Raw genomic sequence first — 26,534 nt, forward strand, 5'->3', positions numbered from 1 at the left:
GAGCATAGTAGGTGAGCAGAACTCCCAGCCAACCCTTGTCACTGCGGAAGCCAACTCTTCAGTTCCCCCATGGGACCTCTGCACACAGTAGGCGCCTCCAAACTACCCAATGGACTCTGAAACTATATAAATGGTGGTTGATGGTGGCCCAGCCAATTCAAAAGGATGGGTAATTAAAGGAAAACCCTGACATTTGGTTTCGGAATACATTATGTAATCCCTCTGCAATGAACCTCAGGTCTTGCTTCAGCAAATATTAATGGTGTCAGAGCAGCCTGCGGAGTGACTGGGGGAGGCCACCATGCACTTGAAAACTTGCCTCAGGGAAAGCCACATGTGGATCATATGGAGTTGTTGACTGTAGTTTCCATTCAAAAATTTTCTCAGGTCCCCTAGCATGCTTTCCAGACTTGCCTTACCACAGCACTTGCTCAGCTAGAAATGAAAACCTCATAGAAGCAGATTATTAACCCCCCAGCACTCCCTACATACACATATTCACACACACACACACACACACACACACACACACACACACACTCCCATACTCTCCCCCTCAGAGTATAATTCTGATTAACCCCCTCCCCCCTTTAAGGTGTGGTCAGTGAAGCGAACGTCAGAGAGACAAGAGAACAGAAATGCTGAAAGCCAGGGGGTTCACCAGCCCTTAAAAGTCCTAGCTTGGTTTCTTGGTCAGCCTACTGCCATCTCCTAACCAAGTCACACACAAATAGGAAACCTTCTTCCTGTTCTTCACAGGACCCTCGCCCCATTTCTGGCTTACTCTGGACAGATGGAGAAGTGACTACTTGCAAAGCAGAATTCCTCACATTACAACTCTTTCCAACAGCTCCAAGGCTCCGCCAATACGCCCAGGACAGCCGCCCAGGAACTGGATGAGAACATTCTTCTCTTTCCCAGAAGACTAAAAAACTTGACCACAGAACCCACAGGAGGGCCAGCCGTCCAACACCAGCGCTTCCCACCCAACTGGTGCCCAGCTCCACTACGGAAAGCTGCAAATATTTTGAGGAGGTGACACAGGATGATGACTAGAAGCCAAAGGATTAAACCCTTCATAACTGTGAACCCTCAGGGAAGTTATCTAGCCCTTGGTTAGCCCCAATTTCCTCATCTACCAAATGGGGCTAATAAGATCTCCTTTCTGGGGCTTCTGTGGATGGAATAACAAGGCGTCAGATACATAGTATAGCAACGGCAACTCTGCCAGCGTGTCCTGGGTGGCAAGTAATGTATGTGCTTTCTCTCATTTACTCGTTGCATGGACCCTATATAAGGGAGGTGCCCTGGGTTATCTCCATTTCCCAGAGGTTAAACGTTTTGCCCCAACGCTCCCAGCCAGTCAGTGCTGAAGCAGGAACTGGAACCCAGAGTGACTATGTCACATACCCAGGTACCTTCCCTTGGCAATGCAGCACACGCCATCCCTCTCTGTAGGGAGAGAGGCCAAGCACTGAGGGAGCTGCCAGTGGGGAGAAGCCCCTCCAATAGCCCCACCTCACCAGTCCCACAAGGGCTACTCTCAGCCGTTTCCACCCAAGCCCCTTTCCCACAGGTTCCCACAGGAGCCCACCCTGAGGCAGAAAGAGGCTCTGAGCCCATTAGAACTCTCCCTGCCCGGCTCACCTCTCTTCCCAACCTGCTACCCCCACACTGTGAAGAACCAGGTTGAGACCCCAGTTCTTATAGGAGAAAAAGTGCTCAGCCATGAGTCAGAATCATAATAGTAACTGGCTTTTCTCAAGTGCTTACCTGGTACCAGGCAAGTGTTTTCCTGCAATGCTAACGAGGTCCCCAGTGTGGTGGGTCCTGCGGCTCCCCCCATGTTACAGATGAGGAAATGGAAGCTTAGAGGATGAAGAAATCTGCCCAAGCTCACACACCTAGAAATGGCAGCGCTTCTTCACCATTTTAGTTCATGAACTCACAGAGGCTGAAGATGGGGGGAAAAGGAGATGAAAGGAGATAAATGTATTTTTAAGGGCTTATTTCCCCTCTTTCAGCCTGCAGGTTACAAAGACACATAGGTGGAAGTGAAAAAAGCATCTAAGGGCTTTGTTGAATGTTTGGGGTTATCTGTGAGATGAGCCCAGAGGCCTCCAAAGTTTCCCAGTTTCTATTTGCTACAGGAGAAGGAGAAGAAAAGCCCATCTCCCTGCTGAGGCTTCAGCCTGGGGAAGTAAACACGATTTTATCCTATTTTATATGGCCGTTCACCCTGGGGCCTTTTCAAGTCTGTGATGGGAAAAACACATCTATTCTTGTGTGGACTGCATTTCGGACAGGCCCCCAAACCACTCAGAAGCCCCCGTATCCCCTAGGCAGAATTCTATGAACCCAGCTTTAGTGCCAGCAGCTCCTCTGGTGGGAACCAGAACATGCCTCCCGCCAGTAAGTAACAGGGAAATTCAATTACCTTGCCACTTGTGGCAGGAGGGCAAAGATTGCACATTAAAAGAGCTAAAAATGTCAGGAAGTTATTGGGCTGATGACTCTTGCTTGCCAACACTCATAAGTGAATGCATAATGTCATAATAAACTAAAAAACACAGAAACAGACCAAAGAGATAAGATAATTGAGAATAAAACAAGCCCCAGACGCATGGGTTTGCCACCAGCCCTGCACAGCAAGTGCTGTGCTTCCGATGGGGGCGCTTTTTTTCCCCATCCCTGGCCTTTCCTGGGTCTTGCTTGGGTGTTATTTTCTTTCCCAGCCACCAACAGACTAGTTCACAGGTCTTTCCCAGCAAGGAGTTTAACTTCTTTAAAAAAAAAAAAAAAAAAAAAAAGGTCGGGGCGAGGCGGGGGTGGGGGTGGTGGGTACGCAGGAGACTGGGGACGCCTGAGTGGCTCAGTCAGTCGGTTAAGCGAAGGACTCCGGCTCAGGTCCAGATCTCCCTTCTGGTGAGTTCCAGCCCCCAATCAAGCTCCGTGCTGACAGTTCAGAGCCTGGAGCCTGCTACGGATATGGTGTCTCCCTCTTTCTACCCCTCCCCCACTCACTCTCTGTCTCTGTCTCTCAAAAATAAATACACATTAGAAAAAATTAAAAAAATAAAAGGAATTAGTTGGCACCGACTTCCTACCTGTACGCCGGCATACACGCCCCGCCCCGGCTCCGCACACACGTTAGCCGCAGCGCACGCGCTCACACACGCTGGTCTCTTGAACACACCGAACCCTTCCTGTCCCAGGCCCTCGGGTTACTGGCGTTATCACAACTCTTTTTTTCCCAATGGCAAGCCAGGAAAGATGATAGAACCTGTGTGTGTAGCCAAAAGACTGGCCTCAACTGGTTCAGAGGGGAAAAAATTGAGCTGTGTCTTTTTTTTTTTCTTGCCTTTAGCCAAAGACCTGGGAACATTTGATGTACAGTCAGCAGGTATTTTCTTTCTTTCTTTTTTTTTTTTTTAAGAAAGAAAGAAGGAAAGAAAGAAAGAAAGAAAGAAAGAAAGAAAAAGGAAGAAGAAAAAAAAACACTGAAAAGGCTTGGCTGCACTGGGGCCCTGACATGCTCTCATCTAAAGCTTGGCCCTCGGCCAAGTTCATCTGTTAATGGACAGCCACAACCAAGGGCTGCACCTCCCCCCACCTCCCCGACTCCTCTCTGTTCTCCTACCTCTTTCGAGCTCCTAAAAACTAGACATCGATTATGTCTGTTCTTTTCCCTTTCTATTCAAGATAAACAAAGTGCTTCAAGTTCAGGGCACACCCTGGGACCCTTGACAAAACAATCTATCATTCTGTCTGCTAAACCAGTCTGTCTACACCACGGCCGCGAGAGCAACGTTCCCAATGTACAATTTTCCCTTTGTGCTTCTTCCCTCTTGCCACTAACCTCCTTTCTTTACCACCTTCCCTGGAGCAGATGGACTTGACCACTTTGCTTAAGCCCCTCCTGGTAACCTCAGAAATTAAAGAAAAGATGGGAGCTCCCGGCTGCCCCTCCCCCTGCCCAGGTTTTACTCCTCCCCCTTGCGTGGCCCCCATGTCTCTCGGACACACACACCCGATTCCTGTTAGACCCACACAATCCTTTCAAGCCTCTTACCACAGACACCCAGAAACAAATTTAATGCAAGGACTGTCCCTTCTTTTGCTCCCTGCAAGAATATTTTAAGTGAGTTTTGTTTTAAATCATATCCATTAATTTAGCCTGACTTGCAATTAAATGCAAATACACTTTTTACAACCAGTACGGAATGTATTAATTATAACTACAAATGGTCAAATGAGAGCACAGTCCCTCCTAAAAATATTAATAAAATACATAATAAATAATATTAATGAAACAAAAATAGATTCATAAGCCTTGGCCAGGGCTTTTATTATTTCACGCAAGGGGAAATCCAGCCAGTGAAACTTGCTGCACATACTTTGGCGGGACTCTGGCCAACCACCACCAGTGGACTCTAAAGAGTGCGTTTGGAGGGCGGCCGGTCAGGGGTGCTCTGGTGTTGGGGGTTCTGTGCAGATGCCGATGCCCCCTTAAGAGGCTGAGTGATGGCCACAGAGCCCAAGGCAGAGCCCATAACGTCTCACACAGCTTTCCCTTGTGGTCGGGGAAAGTAACCCACAGGCTGCTTCCCCTTCCTAAGGCAGCCTAGCTGTTATTTCAGTACCCACCCCTCCCCTCCAATGAATCCCCTAGACCCAAGGGAAATGAGCCCAGCTAAATTAAGGGCTCAGGATTCTAGCCCCATCAGCACACCGTTTACTGGTTTACTGCACCAGCGTCGGAAGCCACCTTTCCTCCTGCCACACCACCAGGCCCCTGTTAACCTGTCTCCACATCACACAGCCCCTTGCCTCAACCCCCACCACAGCCTCCCCCCGCTCTCTGCCCCCGCCTCTCCCCCCAAATCCAACACACCCACCGCACAATCGAATCTAATTAAGATCAGGAAGAAATTTGCATTTTCTTTTCACTGTACCCCCAGTAATCACAGAAGTTCTTCAAATTTTGAGAATTTTGTTCCTCTGCTAATTATTTCCCTCATTTTGCATTTCAAGGCACAAAGACAGTCTATCTCACTGGTGGTCTATTAATAGTTTGAAGTTTTGAGCATCAGAAGGTAGGGTGGGTTTTTTTTTTCTTTTTTAAAACTATTCTGTCATTTCCAGTTTTGTAAAAAGGTTTTTTTGTTGTTGTTAGTGGTGGTGAATTTAATGTTTCTTCCAAAAGACAGCTTAGCTGTGCCATTCTGTGTATTACGTGTATTAAGATATGATCTCCCCCTACTTTACTGATTTTCAGAACCTTGGTATGTGAATGGTGGGAGGAAGGAAGGAAGGAAGGAAGGAAGGAAGGAAGAAGGGAAGGGAGGAAAAGGAAGAAAAGAAAGAAGGAAAGAAAGAAAGAAAGAGAAAGAAAGAAAGAAAGAAAAAGAAAGAGAAAGAAAGAAAGAAAGAAAAAGAAAGAAAGAAAGAAAGAAAGAAAGAAAGAAAGAAAGAAAGGAAATTCCTTGGCATAAGTACATGTTTGCTGATCAAATTTCAGATCATGTGTTGTTCATTATTATGACTTTACTTGAAAAACAGTTTGCCACAGTGAGATGGATTCACTTTATATGCTTACTACCCTTCCACTCCCTTTAAGTACTTTAAAAAAAAAAAAACAGTACAATTTTTTTAAGGTACATTTAAAGCATGAACTGGTTTGGATTAAAACAATGTTTCAATGTCTGTAAATCCCCTCAAAATACATTTTTAAAAGACTTATGCAAAGCCACACATGATTTTGAGGCACCCAATGAGACTGTCCCACCAACAAAATTTAATGGTGATTTAAGAAATTCTAATACTTCTCATTTACTTCCTGTAGAATTATTTGTGTACTTGACATTTATACAGTTTCTCCATTATATAACAATCTACTCTGGGTACATGAGATTATGCCAATCTATTAGAATGAAATTTGTACTCCATATAAGCACAAGTTTCCAGTCGGTTTTGACTTAACACTATGTTTCAATGTAAAGTGTTATTATAGCTGAGTATAAAGCACAGCTCCTCCATGCTCACGGTTTTTAACTCTAATACTGTAATCTTTCTTGCTGCTTCTAGGGCTGTGTCAGTGTTTACATTCCTGGAAGTTAAATAAACCGACATGGCAAAACTCCTGGATAGACTGAATAATAAAGCTGGTGATGACTAAATTGTTTACTTTTTACCTTGTTAGGATCCCTTGCTTGTAAAGTTTGGGGGAGAGACAGAGAAAGAAGGAATGAAGGAGGGTGATATGAGATAGAAAGAGATTTACACACTGGCTTCCATATGTCACAAAGACCTTCCTACCCAAACCAACGTGATTGAAGCAGAGTGCATAAGTTCGTTTTGCCGGTTTCGTTTTGTTTTGTATTCTTAAATACCAGGTCATCCGAATTCCCCCTTCTCTCTTGCCCTCCCCCCAATAAAAAGTATGAACATTTTTTTGCCCATTTTCAAATAGCAAATTATCCATTAGATTTCATCATATCTTAGTAAAGCAATTACATCAAGAAAATGATAGTGCGTGTGGAATCAATTATGCATGCAGTTGGCCGGAGACCAAAGGCTGTGAAGTCGGAGAGGGCAGAATCGCTCGACACACACAAATAAAAAGCCCCTGGATCTCACAGATGGACCCCATCAGTTCATCTTACTGCCTAAAAAGTTCATGCACTTAATAATTTATTTGTGTTCTGGATACTGTTTCCCAGCTGAATATTAACAACTTTGAACTGAAGCATGCTTTTAGCATGGTATGGATGGAAGTCACGGTAGGGCAGTGCTAGGGTCCCTCGGAGGTTAAAATTGTAGTTACGTTTCTTACACACTGTTCATTTTCCATCACAATTTATTTTCTTTCATTAAACATTCCTTTTAATCAGAATATCAGTTTCAGTGTTCTGATTCTGCTTGTTAACCAGTGATAAACTCATAGACCAAAGATGAGCATCAATAATACAGCACAGGCTATTCAACAGCAAAGGCAAATACCAAAATCACAGGCTCTCAAAAATCGGAAACCGTTAGTTAGCACCTTGTTTTCACAACCAGGGCACTTGTGTACCTTGAGGGAGGCACCCAGGAGCCCAGAGACCATGATTGACTTTCGTGACTAGGGGAGGACACAGACCGAGCAGCTGAGAACAGAAGCTGGACGAGGCCACAGGAAGACTTCCTCGAGCTCAAAGGTAAATAAGTCAGCCAAGCCCAGGCCCAAGACGCATAGGTGCTAGGCACATATTTAAAGAAGAAACCCAAAGCATTGTAGCACAGGTCTGTACTTTGTAGCCCTCTCTCTTCCAAAGGAGAAGCCTGATGTCTTAATACGCTGGAAAATTCAAGTCTCCCGGCCACCAAGCCGCTTAACAATGCAACTGCCCGACAACTTTCGTGGGGGGAACAGGGACAGGCACTGCATATTTCTGTACAGATCGGGATGTGCCTCAATCACACACTTAAATTTTACAGCCTTCTCCCCAAATGAGAACGACTTCCAGCCAACACTTCCACAAACTGTACTTAACGTTAAAAGAAAACGGATAAAACATATGTAATTACTCAAGGTTAGACTTCTAATTCCTCAATTCACTAAAGGAAACTTGGCAAGAAGATGCATCATTTTGCTCCTTTCTACTGGGGCATCCGAGGAGGAGAGCCACTGAGGCAGCTAATACACAAAACATGATCAAAAGTGATTAACAACAGCTTCATATGCAAATTGCATTAATGAAGGAGTGCAAAGTCATCATGTAAATTAAATATGTCAAATCTCTTGGTGAACTTTCAATCTTGAGAAGAAAAAACACTGCTTTAATTTTTTTACATCATCAATTTTGCAAGATTGAAAATCTAAGAATCTTGGTGCTATAAACAATTTTCACCTTTTTTTTCTCCTTCAGCAGGCTGACAGGCCAGCCTGATGTGCACCGAATGTACATGTTAATAGGCCAATCAAAAATGCAAAACAATTCGCAATTACTGGAAGGACCTAATGGTCATTAGAATTTACAACTAGGTAATGAACTGAAGTCTGCCCACACCATGCATATTCATAAAGCAATTTAGCCTTTGAAGATTAAAGAAGTGCTTAAAATTCAAATGAGCTTTAGCAAATTATCAGTAAGATTCATCCAAAAAGCAAAGGGTTTTTCTTCCTATGATTTCCTCATTTTTTTAATGCAAAATTGTTATATCTTCCAGACTGAGCTTAAACTAAACATTGAGCTTCTAGTGAAGCCAAAGGGGGCTAAGAGACAAACAGAGGATGCAAACATCGTTACGGACTTTGTTCATAAAACTAAGCCCTTAAGAGCCAAACCTATCTCTAAACATGGTAATTTATCAAAAACAGCCCAGAGTTGCTCACAGGCAATATACTGCACAGTCCTCCAACAAAACAGATTAACACGAGTCCCACCACCCTCCCAAAAAGCCTTTTTCCCCTCAAGTTGAGTCTCCTGTGTAAACATCCACTGTGGTATAAAAACAGCTTTTTCGTCGCCTTGGAGTGGCATTCATTTTAGAAGTTTCTGCTTCCAAAAGGGAAAGAACAAGAAAGGAGAGGATATGAGGCAGGGGAGTGAGATCTGCTTTACTTCTGGGGAGTGAAAAGCCTGTCGTTGGGGAGTTCTCTTCCTGGGGGTCCCCCCCTCCGATCCTGCACTGGCAGCATTTAATTCAGGAGGAACAGGTCATGCAGACATCAGCTGACATTCAGAAAGTTGTGATGTCCACCCACCGCCACCCCCCCCACCCGAGTTACTACAGAGCCTAGTGGGAATTTGGATTCTCATGCTTCCCAGTGACAAGTATGGAGGAGAATCTATCTCACACCTTGAATGCTAACTCACACCTTATTCACCTCATGGTATTTAAGAAATTCTTGTGAGAGAATTCCCAGTGAATGCCTCCTAGGGCCCCATCCCATACACCCAGCCCCGGGAAAAGCCCATGTTAAGTCCCAGCTCGGCTGGCGTACAAGTCTGACTGGGAACAAACAGCTCTGAAAAGCCCACGTGCCTATGCATACTGCTCCGCTCCTGGACCCAGAAGACTCTGCTTTGGTGACTGTGTTTGAGCCCGTACTGAAAATATGCGAGTAACTTCTTTCTGCCACTCTCCCCCCATCCCCACCCCACAACCCCCAGCCTCAGACGTTTTCCTAAAGTCGATCTTACTACCTGAAACGCAGGTATCCCAAGGAAGTGGGAAAGAGAAGGGAGAGGGGGGTAAAAAAAAAAATCCAGGTACTATCCCTCATTCCTTGGCTCTCTTATCCACGGCCCGTGCTCAGAAATGTGCCCCCTTTTGACGTTTATTAGAAAGAAAATGACGCAGAGCTGTGTGTAACTCACATCCACAACCATCTGTATGAGCCACAGGTCCACAGTCCTGACCAATTCCCTTTGACACTAATGTTACTCTACATGAGTAGAGTTCAATGAGGGTTGATATGGGATGTGACAGAGTAAATCAGAATTAGATTAAAAACAAAAGTTTAGAAACTGATGCTACACTGCAGAGCAAATGGGACCTGAAGGCCAAATTTCCCTTAACTGCCTTCAACTCATTTTCCCTATTAGAGCGTTTGCCTGCCACCCTCTTGCTGGCGGTACTGCAATCACATCAGAAAGTAGAGTGGAATGCATATAGGAAGGCTCAAGATATTCCTCTTTAGATACAATACCTATATATTTAATGTATAGCAATTAACTTCTGGTCAGGAGTCTATAGGCAGCAAGCTGTCCCAAGCAGATAGAGGGGGAGAGGGGGCCCAGAGCTGGGACAGGCACAAAAGACAGGTCCAACAACAATGCCTGCTGTCAGCAGCTGAATTATTTTTATACAGGAATTTTTATCTCTATTGTACAAACAAGTACGTGTCTGTGCAGACTTGTTAAGCAATCCACTTGTATGTAGAATAAGATTTTTTTTTCTTTCTTGCTACCAGTCACACAGCTCCAAGATCAGAAGAAATACATAGTCTTTGAAGCTGCTCAAATGTTTTAGTTAAAAGGACAGCAGTTGTTTTCAAAGATCCAAGAGTATCTTTATCAGAATTAAATTTTTCCTTATTGATTTTTTCCCCTTAACATAACAAAAACATAACATGAGAAGGTTACGATTTATTATTAAAAATTTTCTCAGTCTTTAAATCATTCTTCAGTAGCCAGTGTTCACTTTTAAATGTAAAAGAATAGTTGTGTTGTTGTGTTTTTTTTTTTTTTAATCTTAGGATGGGATGGAGTAGGAGAGAGAAACTCATGAGATTTAAAATTTAACATTGGTTAATGTATTGTTTTAACTGTGAACTCAAAGACTTGTGGAGGAGGGGGCTAAGATGAGCAGTAAATGGCTCATTGTGAGCTGCCCCCTACATGTAAATAAATCATGAAATTACGGTATCCCCTGAGTCGGTAAAGGGAAATGATTCAGGTTTTTTGTTTTTTTTTTTTTTTTTTTGGCCCAAAAAGAGAAACTCCATATTTAAAACGTAAGAGATCAGACGTGGCATGTAGAGCCTTGTACTCCAGCTAAGTTAAGAAGAACCCAAGCTACACCTTATTTCTCTAAAAATTAACAGATGTGATTTTTTTGCAGCTTTTTTTATACATCATTACATATCAAGAAAATGAACAACTGATGAATATAAATTTAAATGCCCTGATGGTTAGCATGGGGCTTCCTTGTGTTATTTGGTTTTTGGTTTTTTGGGGTTTTTTTTAGAAAATTCAAAAAGAAAACAGAAACCAGAGAGCGTTGTGGGGGCGGGGGGGACACAACAGCACCTGTGTTTGTTTTGAAAGCACCTTCGTGGGCTTCACAATTATTCCATTCTTCATTTTAATGGGAGTTTTTAATCAGCGGACTCACCTGTATCTAAAACTAAGATCAAATTGTAGGTGTAATTGTTCATCGCCAAGGCTAACAAGAGTGAAGATACAAACAGAAACTCATTGTGAGTGACCAGAGGTCCCCAGGTATCCCCTTCATCAACATGCCTGCTCCAGGGTCCCACTGGGAATTTCCTGGCGGGGCCGATTCAATTCTGCATAACATGCTGCCAACCCTATCTGGAAAAGTGTGTGTTAGGCGCCTTCTTGCTTCTTTTACAGGAAGTTTAAATCTGATCATCTCACCTTTAGTGGATATAATTTGTTGTGTAGCACTCTATGAACTTGGTATTTTATCTATGTGGAGAGATCAAAAAGAAAAAAGGAGGGCAGAATAGGGAGCAACTCGCAGCCCTGTCCAGCCCTCCTGCCCGGTGCATTGCCTCAAAGCAGGCACCTGGTCAGGTAAACCTTCCAGGGCATTGCATCAGATCCGCTCACATCAGTCTCCAGGGTGAACCAAGAGATGAAACACTCCGGCTCCCTGTCTGCAGACTTCTCATTCGCCAGTTCTTGGCAGCTTGTTTTTCCAAGTGTTTTGTTTCAGGAAACGTGTGTATTTTCTTTGTACGTTTTGTGGATTTACCACAACTGGTTCTGACAGCTGTTGATTCTGTTAAATGAACACATTATAAAAATCCTCTTTAAAACCTCAAGCAACAGTGGACTCAAAAATAATGGCAAAATGTTTTAATGGAGTTCCAGTTGAGAGTTGATTTTTTTTTTAAGTACAAATGAAGGTACAGAAGCCTTTTAAGTCAGCACTACATCTAAACTGAATGTCTGTGTGTGTGTGTGCACGTGTGTGTGTGTGTGTTTAATAGGGAAAGAGGGGTGTTGCAAATCACCACAAATATTTACACTGTATTCCCTTTGTTCAAATCACATACTTTTAACAGGAAAAGCTGGAACAGCGGCTATTTAAAATTTTAAATATTCAAACGCCTGTAATTAACCATACGAAACAAATTATGTCGCATTTCTCCATACCACACATGCAAAAAATTCTGGTGGTGGATTGGGAGGTGGCAGAGTTGGGGAGACAACTCCAAGAGGAGGAAAGGATGATGTTTTCATTTTGCCATAGATCAAAGGAGAACAAGAATGGAAACTGTAGCATATCGAGCATTTTTACATCGCTGTCTTTCACACTGGGCTACCTAAGTTTACACAATTCCCCAGACTAGCTGCATATTAAGCTTGCTGTGTACAGCTTTATTATGGTGCGGTGGTGGAAGAGGCATTAATATTCCGGCTCCGCATCTGACAGGGCATTTACATGCGCCCATCTGAGCGGCACCTGAGAGCTCCTCCAAGGTGCAGTAACTGTGCGTCTATTGTAAAGGCAAATGAAGCTCACCTATTCCCTGCTGGGGTCAGAAGTGACCTCACCACCCCCCATGCTTCAAATCCTTCCCTTGCCAACCTAACTCAATGCCATCGCAGAATGACGAATGAGCTCAGAAATAGACCCCAAGTTACTAACCCTGCTAAGAACAGCAAAAGCCTTTGCTGAAATGTTTTAAAAATGCATAGGGAGTGCAGCTGGCCAGTAAAAAGCAGAAAGGCAGATTCCAGTGAACCCAATATGGAATACGTTACATTCTAAAACTGATTAGAAATACAGTCTAATGTTTACTGGCTTCAAAGTGAGTTTGGCATCAAGCATACTGGCTTTAATAATGCTGGCATTTATTATTATTATTATTATTATTATTATTATTATTATTATTATTATTTTAAATCTGCCTTTGGTCTCTAGGAGACCTAAAGCATTCTAGGAGAGCTAAAGCATTCTTATTCGTCAGGTTACATTTCCTGGAAATTAAGTTTGTGACAGAAAATGACTCTAGTAGCAATAATATGGTTCGTGCTCAAATTAATTAGGTCATTGTTGTAAAAACTACATGGCAAATTACAAAGGTAAATTTACTGATATTGGCCAGAGCCTCTATACCCTGGAAGTAAAGGAGAGAAGCAGTTTAAGGATGCTTATTTACCTGGGGAGGAGGAAAGGACAGAGGAGGGAGGGATACAATGGCCAATTTTCTATTTGTATTACAAATAACAATACTGGTTATTATCCATTAAATTATATAGTCTGAACATATTTATGAACTTTATTAATGTCCTCCAAATTGACACATAAAATAAAAACCTGCTTGATTTGAGACAATGTTAAAAATGGGCACTAAGTTAAAATCTTTTTTCTGTTTTAATCCTTGTAATAACAACACTGCTGACATAACCATGACCCAAATGAAATCTGAACAAGCAGAAAGGTACTAAAGATCCTTGGTGATTAAATCTCTTGCTAAAAAAGTGGCAAGGTGCCAGGCTGGGTCCAGTTTGATGCTAAGTGCTTTTTACTGCATAAAGCTGGTACTACGGTATGTAAAAACAGACTTGGGCTAGGGGTAAATTTTGTCAAATGATTCCTTTGTGCAGTAAAGGGTGTGAACAGACCAACCAAAGTCCATTAAATTAAGTTAACACTGAATGCCGTGATCTCGGTGCATCTCCCTAGCTGTGCTACTTTGGTTCAATTTCATGTTTTCCCCAAGGAAAGCCAAACTTTCTTCCTTTCTCCCTGACTAGTGTTGAAAAGCCACCATTCATCCATTCTCCTTTATTAAACACTTTCACTTAAGAAATCACAAAATTGTGAAAAATGCTTCCCTAGGATTTGCACGTTAGTTATATGCTCCAATTTAGTCCTCCCACATTAGCCAAACTACATGGGGGCTGTGGTGTGAAATTAATGATTTTCCAGGACTTGAAAATGTGCCATTAATATGCATCCAACTCTCCTCTTCCCTGAGCTTAAGGTTCGCTGTCCTGACATTGCCTGCACGTTTCTACACCCAGTTGCATTTTCCAGCCCATGGGCAGCTCCACAATTAAATGCCACATGCACGAGGAGAAAGGTGTGCAAAACAGATTTCAGATCCTTTAACGTAAGAGGCACAACTTGCAATACAAGGATGGAGTGATTTAAGAAATTACAGCACTGTTTTTTTTAAGATCTCACAGAATGAACACAGAGAATGGGAGGGAAACTTTCCCCCTCTGCTCCTGTTCTTGAAGTGAATACATATTTGTGTTTCCAATAAAAGGCCATTTTTACATTAACTGTCTGTAACAGCAGGAGACAGAAAAACTAACACAATCTCCACATCACACACAGGATGATCTTCATATCACGTGGCCCTATTCTCAAAACTATTATTTATAAAAGACAACTAGGAAAATGCACAATGCATCTTTTCTGTGTCACCGGAAGGGTAATGTCTGAAGAACTTTGAGATCTTTGGGAATCTTCCACATTTTAGACTTTTTTTTTTTCCTTTTTGGCTTTCCGAAGTAAATTTAGCAGCCATGCGGGCCACTGTGTTTAATTAAGCTTTCAAAAGTCCTCTGACAATGCCAACAATTGTAAGACACTTCTGTGGCTCAATCATGCAATCACTGTGACAGTTCTATTTACAATTTGTCTTAGAGAGAGTTTCTCTGACATTGTACTTTGACAAAACATCCAAGCTGCCAGTTCACAACCTTTCTTGGTCTTATTTACAAATACAGCTTGTATATAGGACTCCCAGACTCATGAACATGAGTCTTTGGGTAGTGGCCTCACAAACACAGGCTCCCAGTGAAAATCCTAGATATATATAAGGAAACAATATTCTCTATTCTCTGCATACTGAAGGTAAATAAAATGTTCACCAGTATATTGGGGTTTTGTTTGTTTGTTTGTTGTTTTCTTTTTCAGCTGCCATGCTAAAAATTCACTTCAGAAGTCAGTGGTTTTTATTCAGAATCACACAAATAAAGAGAAATTAAAAATAAGTAGTCATATTAGGATACTATAATTTATAGTCTCATTTACAATTATACCATGAAGTACACAAATACATCCCCAATTCATGCTGAGTTAGGAAAGAATTAGAATGGGTACAAAAAGAAAAGGCAAGTTGATTTGCTAAGTTCCGAAAAGCATTAAGTATATTATACTTGATTTACCTTTAAGTAACATGCTGACATGTTTGTTTTTGAATTAGTATTTCCCCCTCCATTAGAGTAACTGTCTTATATATTTTTGTCTAGTTACGAAGTATATTGCCTAAGCAAATTAATTTTTAAATATCCTGATATAGACGTCTATGTTCATGATTTTAAGGAGAAAAAATATTATGTATCAATAGTAGTAGATCTGAGTACATTTTATAAGACTGGTCCTATTCTCCCCCATTCTCTTAAAAAGCTAACTTCACGACAGCCCAACCCTAATTTAAAGATTTCCATGTGTCATAAGCCAAAATCTCAAATCTGACATTGTGGGATAATATTTTTGGCCTTTTCTGTAAGTGAACAGCAGTTTCACATTCACTAATCTCTGATGAATATTTCCCCCATCATAAAAGATGAGACTACAAAACACAGCAACAGCCCTGTTAAAAGCCCTGACTGCCAGTCACAGGCTGCTGACATCTGATGGTGAGTATCTGACATAGAAATAGATGCACTGGGCCCCACACAATATGACCTGCTCATTTCCAGTTAAATTCATACTATGTCAATGGTTTCACTGGATCACAGCCACACAGTATTTTGAATATGTGAATGAAATGAAAAAAGCAACCTGATCAACACACACATGTACATGGGTGAAGTGCTGAAGCTCGTAACCATCTATACGCCAGGTAAAAAGAATCACCCTTTCCAAACCACACTCCTCTTCGTGCAGCCTATGTCCAGTCAAAATGCAGATCACTTTACTGAAGACTTAAAGAACGCTACCTTATTCTCCTATTTGAAAGCCCCCAATGCTAAGCTTTATTTATCTCAAGAAAATCTGTCACTGTTTTATTCCTGCTTCCTGCCTATAAAATGGCACAGAACACACAGGGAGCTCAAATCCAACTTACATCACTTTAATAAAGCCTTTCCTACACAGTGCACTTAAATGACTACCTTTTATGTGGTTGCCAAACATATTCTTCTAGAGATTCATCAATAGATCTCTCTACTAATATGGAGCATTGCTTCGCCTTTCTTTTTGTGACACCACAATTCAAATATCTACTGGATGATTATTCTTTTTGTTTCCTTCCTCGCCATAAAAAGAAAAGCAGACTTGGAATTGTAAAAGCGTGCTTGAGAGAAATGGGCTGGTAGTGTGCACAGCCGTCTTCCAGAACTTCCCTTCAGAGACACCTGAGGGCCAGGGCATCTTAATTTATGTGCGATGGTAGAATGTTAATTTCACCATAGGAAACTCTTAATTCATTACTGTGAATTATGAGAAGTCATGATTCTAGTTACTGACATCTCGCTTTGAGATGTGACCACGCTATTTATGTCCAGCCAATTCCAGGGTGGGAACAGGTGATTAAACACAATGAAATGAATCAAGGCTTTGTAATTATTTGTGCATGAAAGGTTTACCTCACCTGGGTTGCTACATTTGTGCACCCATTGAATATCTTAGATATCTTATAACGCTTTTCATCTCAGTGAAATTATTTAGTATTAGCCTTCTAAAACATCCTTTAAATTTGCTTTCTTTTCTTTTTTCTTTCTTTTGTGTTTTGTTTTTGGCAGGGCAGGGAGGGGGTGCTTCTCTGGGCTCTGCTATTATACTGGGTCTTAGAAACAAAAAACCTTTATGACAACCAGAAGTTAAGGAAAATATCTTTTCTTTCTCTATGTACATTCACAACTATAATAGTAAAAAGCTATCACTATAGTGTCTTCCCCCCCACCCCCTAGCTTTTAGATTCCTCTTCTAAGTACAGAAGCACAGAATTTTGGAGCTGGTTAATCCGAGAGTGAATAACCTATTTGGGACCTCAGTAAGAAGTGTGGTTTTAATTCCTGCTTGACAGACACTGTGTTTTGTCTTTTAAACGAGCGGCCCGATATGTAAATACGATGTTACATCACGCAAGTGTTACTCCATATTTGGTGATTTAGAAAGGCTTTGGATCTCCGAAGACGACAAATCCCCTTCCGCTTGCTCTTGCTTCATTAATCATGCCTTACATTTTCCTTCCAGTCACAAGACAGCACATGGAAATGGTCACTGCCATTGCCTACTTGTGTGTGTGGTGGGGGGGATAAAATGTTAACCTACATGTCACATAAGCTAAATGCGGTGAATTCTAGAAAAATATTTTGTAAATGCAGCTTCCCTGGTACAGATTTCTCTTTTCACTAAAGGAAAAGTATCTGAGTGTTATTGCAGGAAGCATGGGGAAAAAAAAAGAAAGAAAGAAAGAAAATGCCACGTTTGATTTTAATGATCAAATTCCAGAGGGGGCGGGAAGAAGAAATAATACGACATTTAATTCCCTCTGGACCACTGACCTACTACAGTTCAACTTTGTGGTCAAACGAGGTCAGAAAGACAAGTTCCAGTGAATCAATTGATTATATGCGCTATCTTTCCTAAAACTGAATAAACCTTCTGCCTTTTGGGGGAGGGGGCAGGGGGAAATAGAAGAAAGGGAACCACCAGCAGGCTTAGCATTTTTGTCACCATAGACTCTACATTCACTTTGTCTTGTGTGTTAAATCACTCTGGTTTCACAAAAAAATGTCTTAAGGGTCACTATATCGTGTTGCTGCTTATCACTTAGGGTAAGGATTTAAGTCCCTCTGCTAGCCGTTAATTCCTTTTCCCATGAGCTGCTGAGAAACCCACACACCTAACTACCTCTCTGCTAAAATTAACCAAAGGAAGGAGAGCTGTTGAATATGTGTGTGTATTTTTCCAAGAGACTTTTTGCATTGTGTTATAGCTGAAACAGTGGAAGTCTGGACTGGACATTTGTAAGGGTGACATGTGGTTGTGTAAACCACAAACAAAATCAAGATACATCTGTCAAAACCACATCAGAGACAAGAGAGAGCACAGAGAAGCATTTATCATTTAGCTGAGGAGGCAGGCTGCAGGGAGCAGCCGTTCCTGTCAAACCAACCTTTTGAAATTTCCAACATGCCCTTAAACTTTTCGAGTAAGCATGTCTGTGCGCTTCAGCAACTGCCCTCTCTACTCTGGCCTGGCCAGTCGAAAATGGCATCTTAAAGTCAAGGTCACGGTGTCATCCCACCACGGGGCTGTGTTTAATTACAGCCCCATACGGGCTGACAGCCAATATGGATCCAAGGCGAGCCCTGAAGCTCAGTTAACTCTTTCTACCCAGTCCCAAACGCCCTGTCAGCCCACCCTCCTTCGCAGAAGCCTTGAGAACTAACAGCACCCCTAGGGAGGTCTGACCAGGTATTCTGACTCAAACAGGTCATTGGCCAAACTATAAAATGCCTGTATGGCCACTTCGCCTCTGACTTGTCACCATGGCTGGAAATGGACATTGGAAACAGGGCCAGGTATAGTAAGGTTCAACACTTAAAAATGAGAAGGGGAGAAAAAAAGGAAAGAAATTCAGCATCAACAGATCCAGAGAGAGGGTATCAGGTGTGTGTACCTATTCCACCTATATCTGACTCAGTGAAGTGGAAAATATTTATTTTTTTTGTGTTCTGGACATAAGCAATAGGAATGATTGTTTTAACATTACAGGGCTGTCGTGGACAGTCACATGGAGAAATACAGAAAGCTCTTCACCACTCCTGAGTGCTTGGCTACAGCACCTCTGAAAATGAAAAGAAAACATGCAAACAGCTTTTCTCCTTGCTTCTCATTTACCTGCTATGTGTTCCTGTTTGGGGCAAATTCCTCTAGATGACGTTGATAAACAATCGTCATCCTCTGGCGTGACCTGGATGCCAACCTCCACGGGATTGGATGCTTTTTTCATCTCGATTGGTGAAGGGGAAGGTGGCTTATCCACAGCTTTTTCTAAGCAGAGGCTGCCATTGCATTGTTTCCGTTTGTGCTCGATAAAAATAAGAATGTCCCCCAATGGGAAGTTCATCTGGCACTGCCCACACGTGAGGAGGTCATGGTCCCCTTCTGGAGCTCCCAAAGGGCCGTGGTCTGGTTCATCATCTGTAAGAATGGCTTCAAGAGGTTCGGCTGTGGTTGGAGAAACAAAAGCACAATTATTAGAGCACCAGAGAAGAGAGAGAAAGGGGAAATACATTCTCAACCCCACCCCATCCCACCACATTATATAAAGTGTTTCTAGCCTCCTTCATATAATACCCAGAAAATGTGAGCACCTAAAACATGTAAGGATATGGAGGTTATCAACAAGAAAGCAAATTTATCAATAAGGCAAATCATCATATATTTAAGGAAAACTATCTGACTCGCATAACTCCTGAGAAACCACACACACACACACACACACACACACACACACACACACTATAAATTCTGTCTGGTTTTCGAGTTTAGAAACAATGTTGACTGTTAAGTAAATAGTTAACACAGGTGACATAAAGAAAGCTTAAATAATAACTACCCCCAAAACTGGTAAAAACATGGATTGAAACCAAATTTCTTTTTTTTTTCCTACAAAGTTGTCTATTGTGCCAAAGAATAAAAGAAGAGGTAAATAAACACACACACCCTTTGTGTCAGTGTATATACTTCGAAGTATACAGAGACTTAGCTTCGTAAATTAGAAAGCTACTATATCACACACAAAATGTGCCACATTTACACTGCCATAATAAGCAAACGACTGCATTCACCTGTGAAACGGATCTAAATAATAATCATAACGTAGCATAATTCATACTGCCAAAAACCTTTCTGATCTCACTCTCAGTAGTGCCACAAAATCAAAGAAATACCAAATTCACTGGCAATTCTTCCCAGGCACATTAGCTAAATGGGATACTTTTGAGTACTTAAGAAAATAAGCCAATTAGTCATTTTTTCATTCTGAAGAAAGGAATGCCTAAAATATTCTAAACATGTTTGCACTTGGTGGCTCCCATCACATAAAAATCAGAATGGTCAAGCAAATGCCACATCTCAGAACAAGGCTGAGAAGTCCTTTCTTTAGACTTGAAATACTTCGCCTAATGTTGTCAAAGTTGACTAATTTTCTGAATGAGCTCCAAAACGCTTCATTATGGGACTATTTCTACACACATAATCACCAGCGGATGGTATAACAAGGTAGATATGTCTTTCATTCCCGTTTCCTTTTTTTTTTAACTTTGCACCAAAATACTCTAGCGTCTCATTTAAACAGCTTCTATGATTTTTTAACCTTCCAAAGGGGAAAAAAGAGTTGGTAAGTATCTGCTCCTGAAACTGTATGCTTACCCTATCAAAAAAAAAAAAAAATCACAAAATACAAAACACATCCAGGATGCTGCCAGTTAATAAAACTGAAGCAGAAAATGTACAAGTCTTAAACAGTTAATCAGTCTGACCTTCTTTAGCAAGCTGCCAATTTCACATTTAATGAACTTAAAGCCACAGAGAATCAAAAAATAGATTTTAATTTGAGTGTAGAATATTGGAACCGATTTTGATAAAGTGCAAAAATCCAGTGAACTCAGGTTAAATTTATTTCAACCCTACCCAGGCTGAATATTGAGGGGGAAGATCTGGAGTAACTCCCAGATGTGCTGGGTGAAATAATATTGAGAGAGCCCTGCCTAGCTGCACCTGTGCTCAAGTAGGACATGTCATAATTTCTAGCCTCTGGTACTCCTCCTAATTTAACATAAGGTCACCACAGGAATATGAAGGTTATATTCCCACTAATAAAGACAGCAAGGTAAGCACTTATGTTTCTTTGCCCAACAGACTGACCAAAAGATAAATACAAAAAACACATGCATGCTTTTCAAATAAAATGACACAAATGGAAGTGCTTTTGCATTATGCCTCTGTGTCATTTTTCTCCTACATTTGCTTTCATTTTGACCAAGTGAGGCACTGAATAGGGAAGTCATCCTCCAAGATCCCTGCTATTTGAATTAAGGATTTTTAAGTATACATTGACAAATGTGGCTTTTTGTTGTTGTTCAGCATTAACTGCAAGTTCTGAGGGTTACAGATTAAAGAAAGATTCAGGAATAATATTTTGTTTCATTAAAGTTAGTACTACGTAGAACCTTTGCAAAAAAAAAAAGAACCAAAAAACATTTTTTAAACTCCACCATTAAGATTCATTTTTTTGTTTGTTTGTTTTTTCATCCCCAAGGCCTGACATATTCTGAAAGTGGAAATATTATTTAGGAGTAAAAGGAAATATTCTCCTAGGTAGCAAATAGTTAAAGGTAATGCGGTACAAAACAGACTTGGTTAAAGTCTTCTAAATGTAGTGACTGAACTGATTTACAATCAAAACCAGGAAATGAAGTGGTAATTCAGAGGTTGCTGATTACACCTCCACATTTCACCTAATTAATTTTATAGGAGGCAAAGTTCTTGAAAATAACAAGATGATCAAATGTACAGATATAAAACCTGTAACCTCAACATTTTCTATGCTCTTAACGTAAATTATTGCTAATTAACAAGAATTATATCCTAATGTATGAAATACGTCTAACATCGGGCTTCTTGCAAAACATTTGGCTAGTAATGTTCAGAGAAATATCAAAAGGTGTTTATTATTGCTGCTATATTATTAAAAATAAGACGAAGTGGGGCACAAAGAAAATATGAAAATACAATTCTCTTGGTGTAGTCTACTGATTTCCATTGACATCTTTTCTCAGTGGTAATCAACATTTCCTTTCTGGGCATCTGTTAATTTCTCTGTATTTTAATGCAAATTCCTCTTTCCCTAAAAACATTCCTAACCTCAGCCATTTTACCCCCTCCCTCAATTCAACTCCATCCTCCTTCGCCCCCACAATACCAACGTTTCTAAGCTCCGGCCTAAACCTCCCGCTACAAAGCGGGGAGTCCAGGATTGAAGTGGAAGGGAGTGGGCAAATAATCATAATAATTAGCCACGAATTCTCTACAAGAGGAGAAAAATAGAAAATAAAATGCTTCTGCGTTCAAACAGCAAGACAGACTGGAACGTCTCAATGCCCCAGCGGCTGACTGAGATCTCCTTCCTCTCTGCAGTTGCAAAGGAATAAATTTAAAGAAGAAAAAAAAAGCTCAAGAAGAAATGTAGGGAAGAAGCGAGGGAAAGGAAGGCTGTTGGGGGAGGGGAAAAGGAGCTATGCCTTCAACTTTGCTTTCCAAGTCCTTCCTTTTGATTGTCTTAACAGGGTAAGGAAGCAAACCGAGTCAGAAACGCAGAGAGGAAAAGCAAAGAAACAAAAGCGAAGGCTAAGGCTACAGGCCCGGGGCCCGGGGCCCGGTGGGGGCGGGCTTTGCAGAAAGTGAAGTTGGGCGCCGGGACTCGGGCACAAAGCGAGCAGCTCGCTGGCTGCAGCCTCCGGCGAGGCCTCCGCGCTTGCTGCAAACACGTGCAGCGGCGACTGCCGGGCCGTGGGGCCCGGGCCAGGCCGGGAGGCAACGGGCAGCCAGGGGCCCCGACTGCCGCCTCCACCCGCGGTCCAGCCCGGCCTCAAGGTGACAACCGTTCCCTGGCCCCGCCAGTTGGAGAAATGGGAAGTGAGGCTGGGAAAACTCGGTTGGTTAACCTGGTGCAGTCTCGGTATCCTCACACACACCTCAAGCGCGGGCCCTGAAATTCATTCTGTGTCCCCAGGCTCACACTTTTTACTTTGGGGGATCTCTGCAAATGCGTTTCCCCCGCAATTCCGGGCACGAGTGTGCGCAGCGCCGGGGCGGCTGCGGTTATTCATTATTAATGACGCTGCTAGCCCGCATCATTATGATGATAACTATTACTATTGTTGTGATTTCGGGCTCCGAGGCGAGAGCTGCGGGAGGCGGGGGAGCCAGGGGTCGGGCTGTAGAGCCGCTGTGCAAGCCCAACGTAGCCGCCGTTGTCCGTGCTTTGCGCTGGGGTGTGGGGGTGGAAGAAGTGAACCCGAAGACCAAGTGCAAACTTGCTGGATCCCGCCCTTTGGCCTTGCCTCGAAGGCGGAGAGTGCGTACCCCCCTTTTCCCCCTACCAAAAATGCCCGCCCCGAAAGAAAGCGAAAACTGCACCCCACTCCGCGCCCGGCGCACGGGATTGTCGGCCGCGCTCCCGAGCGCTTCTCCGCAGCCCCGGCCAGAAGCATTTTTGAAGTCAAAATGAAGAACAAAGACATAAGGGGTGATGGGGGGAGAAAGGGAATTCTGCCTAACCGTCCGTTTCCCCCACCCCCACCCTCGCAAAGCTCGTCCCTCCCCGGCCGAGAAACGCAAAGCAGGGAGTGGGGGAGGCTCTGGTACAGGTTCAAGTTCGCTGAGCTTTCTTGATCTTGTTCTGCCTCCTAGCGACCGAATGGCTCATTCAGCCTAAGAAGCGGAGGATTGGGGGGGAGGGGGGTCCTGAACACCGGAATGGCTCCCGCCCCCTCTGCGCACCCAGAAAATGAGAAAGAACTGGCCCTTGAACCCCCTCCATACTACTCCCTTAACCCAAAGCCCGCACTGAAACTGGGATAGAGGCCAGCTAAACCCACCCAGCCTGGAACGTCCCGAGGTGGACCCGGGGTGGGTGGGGGATAGGGGAGCAGCCTGGACTGCACGCCTCAGTCCGTCCTTTGAGCCCCCACTGCATCCTTCCGAAGAAGGTTCCGGCTTTCCCGAGTCCTGCGAACACTGCCCTTCCTTCCCGCCGGTACCTGGCCGGGCTGTAACTTCACACCGCCGCACGCCGCGTCTGCTCCGCATCCGGCGCGGCCGGGGGAGTGGGGGGCGGGGGAGAGCGGCGAGGGAGGGATCCGCGGGGGTGGGGAGAGGGAGGGCCCCGCAACGTGCCGGGGCGGGGGGAGCTTCCGAAGTGTGTGACAAGTTCCAGAGCCCAGTGAAAAATTCAACTCCTTATGCGCACCCCCCCAACCCTTTAATAAATACAGAACTGGGTATAGACGGTGTTTTAAAATTACATCAAAATTTAAAATAAGGGTCACGAATGAGGAGGGGAAGGGATGTGGGCCCTCTCACGCCTTTCTTTCCCTTGCTGCCAAACTTTCCTAAGTGCCCACCGCCCGCCTTCCCAGACGCACTCGGTTAGCCAGGACACAGTAACCCACCCACCACCTCATAAAGATTCAAAAGGACCACCGCCCCCCCCCCCCGACCCCGACCGAGCCAGACCCGGGTTAGAGGGCAGAAACTCAAGGGTGGGGTGCAAGGAGTACCAGGATCCAGCACTCCCAAAACACACAGTCGCACATACTGCTCCCTTGCTCACCTCCCCACCCCACCCCCACCCCTCCCAATTCACCCCCCACCTGGCCTGGCAAGGCTCGGGAGGCGGGGGATAGTGGCCAGACCGGGTGGGAGGGGGTCAAGGAAAGCACGTGGTGACCTCCCCAAGGTCCGGCGCGGTGGACAAGAATGTCGGGGGGGGGGGGCGGGGGAGGGGGAAACAGACGCGCTTTTTCAGTTGCTTTACAAAATAAAAATGCTTCGCAAAGCTGAGTTTCTCCCCAGCCGATTTCGAAGTCTGGTGGGCTGGGAGGAGGTCTGGGTATTGTGCTGGGGGCGAAAATGGACTGTGGACCCGGCTGGCGCGGAGTCGCGGCACGGCCTGCCGCTGTGCCGGCGGGCAGGCGGCTGGCGCGGGGTGGGCGATCCTGGGCAGGGCGGGGGCGCGGCGAGGCCCGGCGAGGCCCCGGCGAGGCCCGGCCGCCGCCGCCGCCCGCTCCCGGGCTGCCGCGCCGCGCTCGGTCCTCTGTCTGTTTGTTGGCAGGAGGCTCCCGCACACGCGGTGCTTGTAAACATTCAGACACGAGATTTTTCCCAATCAAAATCCACTTCCACTTTTTTTGAAAATCTTCCAAAAAATAGTAAGAGGAGGGAGTTCCTCGCTCCCTCTCCATGCCGCCGGCGCTCTAAGTTTGCAACTAAAGAGGTTTTGGGGAAGGGGGTAATTGTATTTTTCCTCCTCTAATAGAGATTGAGATTTTTGCAGGGGGGGTGGGGGAGTCAAAGAGGAGAGCGTTGCAGAAAACGGCTGGCCGAGCGTTCGGCTTCTGTTTTGGGGCAAGAAAATTTTTACATCCTCTTGCCTTGTTTTATTTTTATTTTTTATTTTATTTTATTTTTCACGTCTTCTCGCCGCCACTTGAGGTTCGGCTGGGAGGGGCGGGCAGCGGGAACCCAGGCGACAGCGGCCCGAGCGCCCTCCCTCCATCTCCCGCTCGCCCCGGGCCCTTGCTCCTGCCCTTCGGCGGCGGCGGCGCGGAAGGGCAAGCGCGAGGAGCCGGCACAAAAGGCAGCGGGACAAACACCCACCTCGGGCCGGAACAAAAGGCAACAGCGCCGGCGGAGGCTCTGGTCCTTCGCGGTCGCCAGGCTCTCCCAGGCGCCGCGGCCCCTCTCCACACTCTGCAGACTCCAGAGCGCCGGGGGGCCCCCTCCCACAATCCCACTTTCTCACTATTGTGGAGATGACTACTTTCTTCCTAGTGCACACTTGACCGTGAGCGCGCCGCTGTCCGAGGGCCATTCTCACCTCTTTTTTCCCTGGGAATTGTTTTTTTGGCTTGGGCTCCCTCCTCCCGCCCCGTTTTCCTTCCTTCGGTGAGTGGAAGCAACCCCCCTTTTCCCCTCCAGTTCCCTCCCCTAGGTTTGCAAGAGAGTTGTTCGCATCCATAGCATTGTTCATTATTTTGCAAAATTGGAGGGGAAATCATTGCGTTCCTTTTCTAAAAGCGAAATAAAGCAGCGGAAAGCATGAAAGAGGAGGAGTCAAATTTTTGTAAATTAAATAAAAATAAAAGGTGCGTGCTATCCCAAAAGTGTACGTACGGCTGTGGTTCGGGATAGGATGAGGTTTGTTTTTTGTTTGTTTGTTTGTTTTTTCTCCCTTTAAGCTCTTTTCTCCCGACTCTCGGAGGTTCATCTCGTGAAAAAATTAAAAAATGCATGCACACACCCCTCTCTCCCCCTTGCTCTTACTTCTCGTCCTGCGCGCTCTCGTGATTATTAATAATTATTATTACTATTATTGGGTTACTTACGCGAGAATTCCCGTTTGCTTAAGTGCTGGGGTTTGCCTTGCTTACGGCGAGACATGGTGGGCTGCGGGGCGGGCGGGCGGCGGCGGCGGCGGCGGCGGCGGCGGGCGGACGACGGCTCGGTTCACATCGGGAGAGCCGGGTTAGAAAGAAGGAGACTCCAGAGAAAATATCTTCATCAGTGCCTTTTGACATCCAAAATAAATTAGAAATAATACAAAGATGGCGCAGGGAAGATGAATTGTGGGAGAGCCGTCATGGCTTTTTTTTTTTTTAAGCAAAAAAAAAAAAAGAGAGAGAGAGAGAGAGAGGAGAGAGAGATAGAGGGGGAGAGAGAGAGAGAGAGAGAGAGAGATGAAAAAAATGGCAAAAGCCCCCCTGAGCTGCAAGTTCAAGTGCGGACGTGACGTCCCTGCGAACTTGAACGTCAGGAGTCTGGATGGACAGAGACACACAAAACATGGGCAGGGCGAGCAGGAGAGAAGGGGAGGAGGGAAGGGGAAGCTCACACCAATGGACACACATCAGGGGCTGGACATGAAAAAGAGACCAGGACAAGCCAATGGCCAGTGCGGGGCGGGGGAGGTGCGGGGCGGGGGGCTCCGCAGACGCCAGACGCGGCCCCCGGGGGAGGGGCGGGCGGAGGGG

At 44.3% G+C, this 26,534-nt stretch overlaps 1 protein-coding gene across 14 annotated transcripts in view; it reads right to left on the reverse strand.

Moving 5' to 3' along the window:
* BCL11A (BCL11 transcription factor A) overlaps window positions 1-26,534 on the reverse strand; it is a 102,212-nt gene that overhangs the window by 74,444 nt on the left and 1,234 nt on the right. For 3 of the 14 annotated variants that reach the window (XM_047854693.1, XM_047854698.1, XM_047854686.1), the window contains exons 1-2: window positions 25,890-26,504; window positions 18,616-18,945 (exon numbers count right to left, since the gene is read on the reverse strand). In XM_047854693.1, coding sequence (XP_047710649.1) covers window positions 18,616-18,945; window positions 25,890-25,944 — 385 coding nt within the window. In that variant the 5' untranslated portion in view covers window positions 25,945-26,504. Of the gene's footprint in view, window positions 1-1,773; window positions 2,510-3,107; window positions 3,140-18,615; window positions 18,946-22,475; window positions 22,558-23,543; window positions 23,973-25,889; window positions 26,509-26,534 lie in introns of those variants that run through there. The other 11 variants (XM_047854689.1, XM_047854688.1, XM_047854695.1 and 8 more) reach the window with 10 other exon arrangements.

Source organism: Prionailurus viverrinus, chromosome A3 (assembly GCF_022837055.1).
Source record: "Prionailurus viverrinus isolate Anna chromosome A3, UM_Priviv_1.0, whole genome shotgun sequence".
In the NCBI taxonomy this organism is placed as follows: domain Eukaryota; kingdom Metazoa; phylum Chordata; class Mammalia; order Carnivora; family Felidae; genus Prionailurus; species Prionailurus viverrinus.